Source organism: Notothenia coriiceps, unplaced genomic scaffold (assembly GCF_000735185.1).
Source record: "Notothenia coriiceps isolate Sejong01 unplaced genomic scaffold, NC01 NC01_scaffold00018999, whole genome shotgun sequence".
In the NCBI taxonomy this organism is placed as follows: Eukaryota; Metazoa; Chordata; class Actinopteri; order Perciformes; family Nototheniidae; genus Notothenia; species Notothenia coriiceps.
Genome location: NW_011351700.1, coordinates 796950 through 809798, shown reverse-complemented (window position 1 = coordinate 809798; position 12849 = coordinate 796950). Strand labels below are relative to the sequence as shown.

At 39.0% G+C, this 12849-nt stretch overlaps 2 protein-coding genes across 2 annotated transcripts in view; both read left to right on the top strand.

The window, feature by feature from the left end:
• The first annotated feature begins 1314 nt into the window (after nucleotides 1-1314).
• Nucleotides 1315-3779, top strand: LOC104951452 (bifunctional glutamate/proline--tRNA ligase-like). The gene is made up of 4 exons (XM_010778110.1): nucleotides 1315-1486; nucleotides 2158-2236; nucleotides 2320-2384; nucleotides 2937-3779. The coding sequence occupies exons 1-4, from the start codon at nucleotides 1362-1364 to the stop codon at nucleotides 3085-3087; spliced, it is 420 nt and encodes a 139-aa protein (XP_010776412.1). The 5' UTR covers nucleotides 1315-1361; the 3' UTR covers nucleotides 3088-3779.
• A 731-nt stretch (nucleotides 3780-4510) lies between these two features.
• glo1 (glyoxalase 1) overlaps nucleotides 4511-12849 on the top strand; it is a 12467-nt gene continuing 4128 nt past the window's right edge. The window contains exons 1-4 of the mRNA XM_010778111.1: nucleotides 4511-4680; nucleotides 8243-8325; nucleotides 8408-8548; nucleotides 8636-8703. Coding sequence (XP_010776413.1) covers nucleotides 4612-4680; nucleotides 8243-8325; nucleotides 8408-8548; nucleotides 8636-8703 — 361 coding nt within the window. The 5' untranslated portion in view covers nucleotides 4511-4611. The remainder of the gene's footprint in view (nucleotides 4681-8242; nucleotides 8326-8407; nucleotides 8549-8635; nucleotides 8704-12849) is intronic.

The window sequence follows — 12849 nt, the reverse complement described above, 5'->3', positions numbered from 1 at the left end:
ATCATCGAGGGACAAGCAGGTTGCCTCGACTGATGTTCGACGGAGATGAAACTAAGTATGAACTGTGGGAGACAAAAGTGTTAGGACACCTTCACCTATTAGGGTTAAAGAACACGATTCTAAGAGAACCAGATAGTGAAGCCGAGATAGCGGCAGACGGCAAGAAAAATGCAGACGCGTATGCTGAGCTAATACAACTTTTAGACGACAAAAGCCAAAAGAGTGTGTCGGCAGAAGACATGGTGTAGTCAATGCAAAAGTGACACACACAAAGACGCCACGTGCAGGCGTAAAGACAGACAAGATGGCGCGAGAAAAGTCTCAGAAGAAGATGGCGGCGGCGGCGACGCAGATTACGTCTTCAGGATCAAAGACGGAGAAAACAGGGTCCAGCGGCAGCCAGCACGCAGCATACAGGAGAAGGGCCTGATGGTCGACACAGGAGCCACCTCACACATCATCACGGACATCACCAAGTTCTAAAACTTTGATGACACGTTCAAGCCAGAGACACACTGCGTGGAGCTGGCAGACGGTACCCGGTGCAACGGCGTCGCTCAATGCAAGGGAGTTTATTTATGTTGACCCTGTGTACTTACAGTTTGGACCATGCAGAAAATATAGTTTCGCCAGAAAGGGACGAACTTTTGCTGGCACCGAGGGCGACGCAGCGACGGAAGGTGACTCTTTACAGGGCCCCCTATACGCCAGATCTTGTTGGAAAGAGTTCATCACCTATACAGCGGCAGGAGCGCGAACAGCTGTCCGTTTGNAATAATAAGAATAATAAGAATTATGAAGCATCATATATATATATATATATATATTAGGGCCGGGAGCCTGTAATTAATTAGATTAATTTTTTTAATCGAGTCCCGGCCCTAATATATATATATATATATATATGATGCTTCATAATTCTTATTATTCTTATTATTACCCACTGCTGTCCCTTAATTAGACAATTTAACTTGTGTAATAAATCTGTAAATAACTGTGCAATATATAATTCCACTTTGAATATTATCTTCTGGATGCTATCACACTATTCCATACATGCAACACAGATTTGTTTACAATACTGTTACTAGATGTGTAATTTGTTAATTGTAATTTGTGTAGTTTCTATTTTTATCTTTTATTCTTAATTAATATCAAGCTATCTTTGGCTCTTTACTTGCTGTAACAATGCATATTTCCCCTCTGTGGGACAAATAAGGGTATTCTAATTCTGACATTTAATATTAGACTACATATGAAATATAACGTGATTGCTGTAAAGGCTTTATAATGACACACTGTTTTAATCTGTGTCCCTCCTCCAGGGTGTTCCTATCCGTCTGGAGGTGGGTCCTAAAGACATGCAGCAGCGTCAGTGTGTCGCCGTGAGGAGAGACTCGGGCGCCAAGGTGACGATTCCAGAGGCCGAGGTGGAGAAGAAGCTGGTGGCCATGTTGGAAGACATCCAGAGCAGCCTGTTCAAGAAGTGAGATGCAGCACTACACACCAGGGTCTTTTCTATAATGTCTCACCTACAGAAGGACATTTTTGAAGTGGTCCATCAGCATCTTTCTTATAAATGCGATATCTCAAGAACGCCTGCAAGTCATTTCATTAAATTTGGCGATAAAAATGTCCATTTATGCACAAGGATGAACTGATTATATTCATACTATACTAGACAAATTTTGGGTTTAATATACCCTTATCCCTTATTAACCATTTTGAAAAACATATATAATTGTGATTATTTTGACTGATATTGCAATTGGGTTTTAATTTATGACATTGGAAGGAATGAGAATATTCATACAATTTATCTAATTTTAAATGTGTATTTATGGTTAATGGTTTTCTTTAAAGTCTGTAGAATAGCAGCACGTAAAGAACCTTTTGTTAAGACTTGAGCCAAATTTAGATTATATGTCGTGCAAGTGCCTAAAGGAAAATATATTTTTTAAATATATTTTAGCGTTTAAAGTCATCCTGTATCCAAACCAGCTGGGGGCAACATTGTATTTGAAATGATGCCCAGAGACTGTAACAAATGCAGCTGGAAATGAGAACCCACACAATGACAGCAGAATGAAGAGATGCTTTCATGGCGTCCATATACAAACAATAGGATTGACCAAGTCTGTGTTGTTTGTTTGTCAGAGCGTCAGATGACCTGAACAGCAACATGGTGGCTGCAGACACAATGGAAGAGTTCCAGAAAATGTTGGAGCAGGGCAAGGTGAGTAACAAAAGCTAAAAATATGTAACTGTCTCTCCTCTACGTGTTTAAATAATGAATAACACATGTATCTCGCTTCACAGATTGTCCAGATCCCCTTCTGTGGGGAAATTGATTGCGAGGATTCGATCAAGAAAACCACTGCCAAGTACGTCCAACACAACACTGTCAACATAACGCTCTCTGACATGTGAAGAGTTAAAGCTTTACACACACTTTGTAAAGGAGCGAAAGACAACCAAGTCACGCATATCATTATCTTTACAGATGAATTTATAGATATGCAATAATAAGTGTCACATCATTCAGTCCACCTAGGCACTATACTGAAAGTTTTTACAATACATAACCAACTAATCTAAAATAGGAGCGAGTTCAGTTTTTTTACAGAAACATTTACGAGCTACAAAATATCTAACACTTCAAGCTAAACAAACCCTAAGTACTAAATAGTCCCAAAACATTTATTTAATCAGTCCAAACTTTGGTTTCATGTAGGTAAGATATAATAAACACAGACACAAGACAAGGGAAGCCAACTGTATACATTCAATATACTTTAAAGTAAAGTATTATGCTATGACAATTTATTTTGGTCATAGCAAGTGTGAGAAATGCAAATTAGATTATTTATAATTTTCATTATTAGATCCCCTCTGGGCTTCCATAGATATTTAATCCCAACATGTTTGTGCTGTAGGGACCAGGACCTGGAGCCTGGGGCCCCGTCCATGGGGGCCAAGAGCCTCTGCATCCCCTTCTCTCCCCTGAAGACACTGCAGCCAGGGCAGAAGTGTGTCTGCGGGAAGGAGCCCGCCAAGTACTACACCCTTTTCGGACGCAGCTACTAAACCCCGCTCTGCTGGAGCACGAGGATGATCATCGCAGTGAAAAGGGCTTTCCTTTCGTTTTATTCATCTATTTCTTTTTCCTCTCATCTCTTGTCAATGCATAGGGTAACAGGGGTATGACCACGGGACTGTGGTATTTCAAATGGGAATATGTTTTTTTGTTTGTTTTTAAACACATGTTGGCAATGTTATAATGCAGCTGGAGGAAGGCGGAGGTGAGAGGAACAGTTTACTCTTATTCCGTTTTAAAAGATAATGGTCTGCACTGTTCACAATCCGTTATTGGAAAAAATGTTTGTCATGCTCTCAGGCTTCTACATTGATGATTATAAAATTATAAATGTTTACTATCCTTTCAAACTGACATTTTTGTATAACTCCCTACTTAGTACTGTCAGGAAAAACCCTGATGTATTTGGTTTAAGTATTTGTCAACCCTTATAAAGATAAATGGCCCTTTTTGAAAGAAAGAAGGAAATCCTGAGAAGCATACCCTCTACTGCCATCTGGGTTAAGTGTCTTGTCCCGTCTCTTGCAGCAAAACAGTCTCAGGAACTCTTGATAAAACGTCCTCAGTTCCACCACAGCCTAGTGAAAGAAAACTGTTCATAGTTAATAGTCAGTAATATAGTTCTCTGTTACTACTCCCATGAAATAACTCTAGTCTATAATAAAGTAATTTACATGGCAAACTGTTGTTTTTGTTTTGAATATTTGTTTTGGACTAATGCATTATATCATATTAGCTAAATTAAATCAATATAAGGGTTACAATGTACATTTGTAATTGAGTAACATCGTTTATAGCATAATGTGCTTCACAATCTGAGTAATTACAGTTTTATTATATTTTAATGTGTATGATTGTGCAAATAAACTAGTACGTGTATATGTAGTGGGATATGCAAGGTAATTGTTTGTACATTATGCATTCTGTAGCAAGCTTTCTTGATTTCATAATACTGAGCCTGGTGTGCCAAAAGTTAAAAATGGATACTTCCTGTCTTTATTTTCAAAATAAAAGTTGACGTGGGAAGATTCTGATCAACTCACGTCAAATGTCCAGAGCAAAAGGGGCCAATTATGTTGTCCCAAGTTTAGCACTTTCCTAAATAATCCTGAACCAAAATGAATTATACCACTGTGTAAGAAAGCACCTCCATTTTATGGCATTTCACAAGTGTAGCCTCAAAACATGACAGGATGCTTTAGCAATTAAAATAAATAATAAAATCCTCACTAAATGTTCAAAATAATCTAGGAATGAAAAGTATAATTAATAAGAAATGACTGTATTTAAAGAACATTCTATAGGTCAATGAATTATCAAGTCAGTCTAAATTATTTGACGTCAATGCTCTGCCAGGTGCGGTCGTGTGGCTAGTACATTCCAATGCCTTTATTTTGAAGGCCTCTACCGGAAGCTGCTTGTCTTCATCTTCCGTCAGTAGCAGAGCCCCACTCCCTGTCAGTCCGCTTTGCAGAGCTGCGGTCCAACTTTGTACAGTCAGTCTCTGAGCAAAAATGAGCGATAAAGGTCTTTCAGACGAGGCAGCGGCTGCAGCTTGCAAAGATGGAGACCCGGTTACTAAGGTAAGATAATTGTCGTCCCTGTTGAAGTTAAACTAAACTTCTACCAGACAGTCAAACCTAGCTAACCCAACAGGCCATCGACTCGCAGATAGGTAAACCAGCTATTTACATTGCCTCCATTATCGGACAGATACGTTTCATCCAACATTTGTGTCGGACCGGTGGATTGTAAACCGGTTATCTGTAACATTATTGCTAATGCTCACGGTGAGTGTCACTGCTACATTTACGTTTCAGGTAACTGTGTTTGTTGTTTTTGTTACAGGCGTTTGCTAACGCTCAGAAACTGTTCTCGCGTGGAAAGAAACTCAGAAGTTGGAACGTGATTTAGCATGCGTAGCAACAAGTATGTTAGGAACAGTAAATCTCCCAGATCTCTGAAGAAAGGTGCCGTTAAGGCGCGGCCGGACTTGCATTACTGTCTTGTGGCGAAGAGCAGGCGGGTCTGGGGCTGGCTGATGTGTGCAGTGTCGCTGCAGGGACTAATAACCAATAACCTGTCTATCTGGCAAACCAAAAAGTGTGCTTTGCAATAATCAATATATCTGTTTCTAGAAAATGTTCCTATATCTTTTATATTTGTATATATTTATTCAATGCAACTTCAATCAAACTGGTTTTGATAGTACTTTTTCTTTAACACTGAAGGAAATGTCAACACACTTGATCAACCAGGAATTGGTCGACTATGTCCCTCTTGATCGACAATAAATACAAATCGCCAACTGTTTTAATAATCGATCAATCGTACAAACGGCAGAAACATTTTTCAGTCCCTTTTTAACATAAAGATTTGAAAAACAAAATGCCAATTCATATTTGTAAAAAATATACTTAATACAAATGGAAATGTCCTGCTTACTTTGATTTTATACAATTACACCAAATGTAATTAGGTTGTTGGAATGACGAAACAAAACACCAGACCTCTTTTGACCACATTTTCTTTTTTTACATTTTATAAATGAAAGGATTCATTAGACTATACCTTTATTGATGCCAGCCATTAAACGTTACTACATCTATGCTGCTGCCTGTATTATTCTGCTATAGCTATAGACACTACTGTGTATATACCCAGTAACACAGTGGCGTAACAAGGTTGTGATTGGCCCCGGTGCAAATATTGTTTTGGGGCCCCCCCCCCATCGCCCAAAACATAATCACACGCTGATGCACTCACACACGCACGGACACACACAACCACTCATAAGCGCCACATGTAAGCTATCAACAACAGCCGGAAAACGGCACAGCGAACTAATCACACAATCACTTTACAGAATTAATAGAGATTTCGAGGACGATGTATGACACAAAAACGGTCTAATTTTGTCAGTTTAGCAGTTACATCTCCTTGTTCTCTCTTGTCCTTTCTCTTTTGAGCACCGCTCTTGTGCTTTGGTTTGCTGTACATTATAAATGCAAGCTATTATATTTTTTATAATGCTGCCGAAATTGCTACTGCTAGCTACAGTACCTATAACTTTTGAGGTTGATTAAACATGACATGAGAGGGAGCAAGGTCATTGGACAGAGAAATTACAGATACATTTAGGTTGCTTGGTTACTTTGAAGACTGCGTGAACCGGTCAATGCCATTGGGGCCCACCAAAAAAAATATATATAAAAAACCCCCCAAAAAAAACAAATCTTTAGCATGGGGCCCCTTGCCGGCTCTGGGCGTTGCACCGGCTGCACCATCGATAGTTACTCCACTGCAGTAACACAAGGATCTTTACTTGCTGATGGACGGATAAACATCACCATATCTCCCCAATTGGCCGGACTCTAGTGATTCCCTCTGTTCTGCTAGCCTTTGTTCAAAAAGACTGCTTTACAGACTCAAGAATGTGTCTACAGTTCAAGTATGAGCCCTGGCAATTCCAGCAGAATCAAAGTTCACATTTGTTAGAATTTTACGTAAGAAATAAGAGACTCTAAACTGGATAGACAAACAACTGGAGAAACCTTGTTAACCTCTTGCAGCACAATCCACTTCTCTGCTATTTATAGAGTTTTCCACATAATCTTAAATGTGCCTTAATATGGCTAAATGCACTGCTTCTGTTTCAACCCATCAACCCTTATTTGTTCTTTTGAAGTCTGCATGAAGTAATGCATTTAGCTAAAAGGTGACACAAATAACTGTTCAAACATATGGATTTAGTTTACTGGGTAAATGGTTTCGCCACGGCAGTGTTTGGGAGGTTTCTATGGATGTGTTGATATTTGTGTTCACTTAAAAAATTTGACACGGTAGAAGGAAGAGCACAGGAAAGGGAACTCTGCTAACCACAGAGATAACACTCAACTGTGAAGTCACACACACACATTGGTAGAATGGCTCTTCACATAAATATTTTAGGATGAAAATGAAAAGTGATCTCACCAATATTGCAACATGAATGCAGCAAATTATGAGATAATATGTCTGGTGCTAGTTCTTGATGCATTTCGCCTATCAAAATACATTCAAGTGCTACAGGTCTGGTGAGTTCAGAAAAATACTTCAATTTGGTGTAATGCAGCTCTTAAAACCAGGAAAAGTTCAAACAATATCCAAAATCTAACACAATATCTAGTCTGAACTCTCCATATGAGTAAAATATTAATATATTGACCAGCCATACATCCATGGACAAGCACAATTTATATAAAAAACACTTTTTTTAAACTTCAGTCTTTCACCACTTGCTTTTGCATTGAATATCATCCTACGTCATCACTGTCTTTGCATGTTTTTGCATTGAAAACTAGGAAGTAAATGTGTTTTGTCCAAGCAGTCCTGATCGTTCTAGTATATTTTTTCACGAGGTGAAGCTCACAGCTCAGTTGCACAGAGGTGCAGTTTGGCTGATGTCTTTCTTCACGACTCAGTGCCAGGATACAAATGTTCCCCTGCTTGCACTCAGACACAGCAAAGGAATCTTCTACCCTTCAAACATAGTTGTTGTGAACATTTGTCTGTTACAAAAAAATATTTAAAATGCTACACTGCTTCATATTTCACATCTGTAACTATTGCTGTAGCCGAAACCAAGTAAAACAAAATCTTTAATATATTTTAAGTGTTTTTGTATTTTATTTCAAACACACTTCAATTCACATACACTAGGTACACGCTGTATTTGTGAGATTTTTTTGCATACCAGGAAAACAAGTGACCATGCATTTTTACAATGGTTATTAATAATATCATATTAATATTAACAATGAAGACTTGATTCGTACAGTACCCTTTAATATAATAAATAAAGCACAAGTCTTAATTTAAATAACATTAAATAAAAACACAAGTAAAATACCAGCTGTCTTACTATTTGAGGTCAATAAATGTATCAAATCAAATATAAAAATAAAATAAATATTAAGATGAAAGAGAATATAGAATGAAAAGTATAAGATTTAAAGAAAACCCACTGAAATATAATAATGCAAATAATATTAAAATCAGTATGCATTTATTTTTCTGCATCAGTCGTGGTTATTATTTGTTAGTGCTGCACATATCTTGACTTCCAGTGTTCTGTGTATGTAAAGCTCTGGTATTGTGTTTCAGGATTTCATGATGCAGCAGACCATGCTGCGAGTCAAAGATCCAGTTAAATCGTTGGACTTTTACACCAGAATCCTTGGCATGACGTGAGTACTAGTTTTTAAGTGTTGACTTGACTTATATCCACTTTAAACACACGATTCCTAAAAAACTCTCTCACTCTTCCAGGCTCCTGCAAAAGTTTGACTTCCCCTCCATGCGTTTCTCTCTCTTCTTCTTGGGCTTCGAGGACAAAAAGGAGATTCCTACTGAGGTGAAGGAAAAGACGGCGTGGACTTTTTCAAGAAGAGCCACCATTGAGTTGACACAGTAAGGCTCTACCCTACCTTTTTGTCTCCTTCCTCCTTTGTACTTTTCTTTTCTTACCATTTTTGTATTCCTCCCTCTGTCTTTCAGTAACTGGGGCTCTGAGGCCGATGAGAGCCAGTCCTATCACAATGGAAACTCAGATCCACGTGGCTTTGGTAAGATTTCGCCCTGTTTTTAAAGTGAAACAAAATGTTATGTTTGAAAGCCTACAACATATATGATGGCATAGACTTGAAATGTAGGAGAATAGTATACAGGGTTCTTACACCTTTTCCAAAGTCAAATTCAAGCACTTTTCAAGCATTTTCAAGGTGCATTTTCCAGCCTTTCAAGCATCTTACAGCTTTTGTAAATTACATATTTATAGACACATACTCAAATGATTATTTCCCTACCTCACATTAAATCAGATATTCTTTATGCTATAAACAACCAAATGTGTGTTTCGTGATAGCCTTCTACACGAGGATGAAAAATTAAAGAAAAGAAAACTAAGTTTAATATTTTAAAATGAGTGACCTGTACGTAGACTGGGCATCCCATATAACCTGTCTGAGCCAATATAAAACAATCAGCCAAATAACTTTTCAATACATTATTGATTACTATTTTTTAGGTACTTTTAGGTTGGCAGTAAACATAAGTCAGAGGTACATGGTGTACTTTTACTCCACTACATGTATTTAATCCCTTTAGTTACTTTACAGATCTGGATGAATGATGTGAAATATAACCAAGTGTTAAATCAGANATTAGGGCAATTCACCCTATACAATTTCAGAATCAAACAGAGCACTCTCATCATAATAAAGTAACACTATAAACTGAAAAAATAAATAAAATGACGGGCCAAAAGTTTTATTAATTACAAGTATTAAAACAATCAACATCTATTGTTTCCCAGACTCAGACTGCAAGGAATCTGGGTGTGATCCTAGATAACAAACTGTCCTTCACTGCAAACATCGCTGCTACAACCCGNGCTTTACTGGAAGTACACAAACTCGCCCGGATCAGTCATTAGCCCGCATGGTTTTTCATACCACTGCTACGCTGACGACACCCAATTAATTCTGTCCTTAAAGGACAGAATTAATTGGGTGTCGTCAGCGTAGCAGTGGTATGAAAAACCATGCGGGCTAATGACTGATCCGGGCGAGTTTGTGTACTTCCAGTAAAGCCATTCAAAACAATAAATTGCTCTTATTTTTTTAAATGCCTTTTTTGTTCTAACACTGCCCTTCCCCTGCAGGTCATCACTAAGGCAGAGATGATTGAGTACTACGATGTGAGCGGCTGCTATGTGCTGCGGCCCTGGTCTTATTCCATCTGGCAGACCATCCAAGCCTTCTTTGACGCGGAGATCAAGAAACTGGGTGTGGAGAACTGCTACTTCCCCATGTTTGTGTCTCAGGCCGCTCTGGAGAAGGAAAAATCCCACATTGAAGACTTCGCTCCAGAGGTAAAAGGAACTCCCAGGGAAGAAAATCAACACAATAGAGGGAGAAGGGATGGAAATAACAATACGAGGAATTTACTTAACGGACTCAAGAAGATAATGCATATAGCTGAATAATGGATGAATAAGTGGTAGCCTGTTGCAGCAGCGAAGTCATATCCAAATGCATATCCTCCCTCATTGAAGTCAAAGCCCATAATAATTGACAGCAAAGAGAGACTCAAATGAACTTGTAAAGTGTAATTCACCCAAAAGATGATTTAGGAATATTTAATCTTAAGCATTTGACAAACGTTCAAACAATAATAATCTTATGAAAGTCAAATGGCTCATACATTATGTTTTTTTTGTTATATATTTTGTATTTTATAGATGTATGCACATTTGCATATATTTACTTTTTATTTTATTGAATCTTTATTTCTTGCAATTCCGTTTTAACAATGCTACTATAAAAAAATATCCTAATTTGGGAACAATAGAGTAAATCTAATCTAATTATTTATCAGTGATTATTTTTTATCTTTGTCAGGTTGCCTGGGTTACGCGGTCAGGAAACACTGAGCTGGCAGAGCCCATTGCGGTCAGACCCACCAGTGAGACAGGTCTGTAACACAGCCTTTTAAGACTGTACAATATGAAATATCTTTAATTGAGTTTTTAACACAATGATAGTCCTGGTTTTGCTAACTGGTATGAACCTGTGCTTCTTTGCCTCAGTGATGTACCCCGCCTTCGCCAAATGGGTCCAGTCCCACAGAGACCTGCCCATCAAACTCAACCAGTGGTGTAACGTTGTGGTGAGTATCCTCCTCCTGTCACGTGTGCCCCATTCGTATCTGCAGTTTCTATTCCATACCTCTTTGTTTACCTCTGTATTTTGGTACACAGAAGAAGCATTCTTCTCTTTTCTCACCTGTTGCTTCCTTATTTTCTTCTCCAGAGGTGGGAGTTCAAACACCCCCAGCCTTTCCTGAGGACAAGAGAGTTCCTATGGCAGGAGGGACACACAGCTTTCGCCACCAAAGAGGAGGCAGCTGAGGAGGTAAGCGCCTGGTAACAATGCATTACGTTTAAAGAGGACATATATTATGCAAATGTTCAGGTTCATATTAGTATTTTGTGCTTCTACTGCGACATGTCTCCATGCTTTAACGTTCAAAAAGGTCTGTATTTTTCTATCTGTGCTGCAGCACCTCTTTTCACCCTCTGTCTGAAACCATGGAAGAGAAACTCACTCTGGAGGGAACTTTAGAGTTTAGCCTTTGCAGACCATTTACATCCACACACACGACAGGGAAGGAAAAATAGCAAAATAGGATCCCTTTGACCAAAAATAAATACAAATGTATGTTTCCATGATGAGATGCCTATTACAGTACCAGTAGTTTACAGTACCAAAATGAGTGTAAAAGGACTACAAAACGAATAGTGCTTGTGTGCTTTACATTTTTGTATTTGTAGGTGCTCCAAATCCTTGATCTGTACGCCAGGGTGTATGAAGAGTTGATGGCCATCCCCGTGGTGAAGGGCAGGAAGACGGAGAAGGAGAAGTTTGCAGGAGGAGATTACACCACCACTGTGGAGGCCTTCATCTCTGCCAGCGGCCGCGCCATTCAGGTACAGCTGGATCACTTCATTTAATCCTGTTTTACACCATGGCCATCACAATATAAAAGTTATCTTTCTATAATGACAAGCAAAGAAACCAAACATGATTCACACAGTCATTGATGGTTAGAGTTGGTTTTAGAACATTGCACTGTAAAAAAGAACATGAATTAATTGTTGCTCCGTCATTGCCTTCTCAGGGTGCTACATCTCACCATCTTGGTCAGAACTTCGCCAAGATGTTCGAGATCACGTTTGAGGACCCCAAGAGGCCAGGTGAGAAACAGCTGGTTTACCAGAACTCCTGGGGAATCACGACCAGGACCATCGGTGTCCTCACCATGGTGCACGGAGACAACATGGGACTCGTTCTGCCCCCCAAAGTGGCCTGCCTCCAGGTAGACACACATTCTCACACAGACACATGGAGAGACAGTTATTATAATGTGTTTTTGATGTATAAGTATTTTATTTAAAGGCTATACTCACACTTTTCTAGCCTTGTTTATACCTCTAAGGTCTACTTTTTTATTATTTTGATTGAGTTAGTTTTCCATCTGTAATCATGTCGGACATTCATCTTTGGAGAGGAAAGGGAGAGAGTGATTTATATTCCTTTGCAGTTACTCTTTTGGTGTCTTATCATCCCAAGCATCAAAGACTGTTGCATGCAGTAGATAAACTTGTTGGAGAATGCGTTGACTGACAATTTTGTAAAGGCATACCCCTGAAGCAACCTGCTTTTTTTTAACTAATTCTTAGATTTTCACAAAGGAATATATGAAGAACAATCTCCTTGCTAGAGTAAACATCCAATCTATGATACAAATAAAACTGGTACATACAAGCAAAACAAGTATAAAGCTCTGTATTTGTAACTTTTTCTTCTCTGATCCAGATTGTCATCATCCCATGTGGGCTCACTGTCTCGCTGCCGGAGCAGGACAAGGAGGCTGTGTTGGCCCAGTGCTCGAAGTACCTGAGCAGGCTGCTGGCTGCAGGCGTCAGGGTGAAGAGTGACTTCCGGGACAACTACTCCCCAGGGTGGAAGTTCAACCACTGGGAGCTCAAGGTTAGAAATAATTACATCAGAAAAGTGTTAGTCTTAGTGAAGGAAATCTTTACCTAAAGGCCCACGACCCCCACACACATATAACAACAAAGAATATAACACCCCTGTTGGGCATGTGTACTTATGTGGCAATATAGGTATATATATATATTTAGGGTA

Excerpts from the sequence above, each read along its gene's own strand:
- LOC104951452 (XM_010778110.1), top strand. The coding sequence starts at position 1,362 with ATGCAGCAGCGTCAGTGTGTCGCCGTGAGGAGAGACTCGGGCGCCAAG. Across the intron at positions 2,237-2,319 it reads AAATGTTGGAGCAGGGCAAG|ATTGTCCAGATCCCCTTCTG; the intron begins GTGAGTAACAAA and ends CTCGCTTCACAG. Across the intron at positions 2,385-2,936 it reads ATCAAGAAAACCACTGCCAA|GGACCAGGACCTGGAGCCTG; the intron begins GTACGTCCAACA and ends TTTGTGCTGTAG.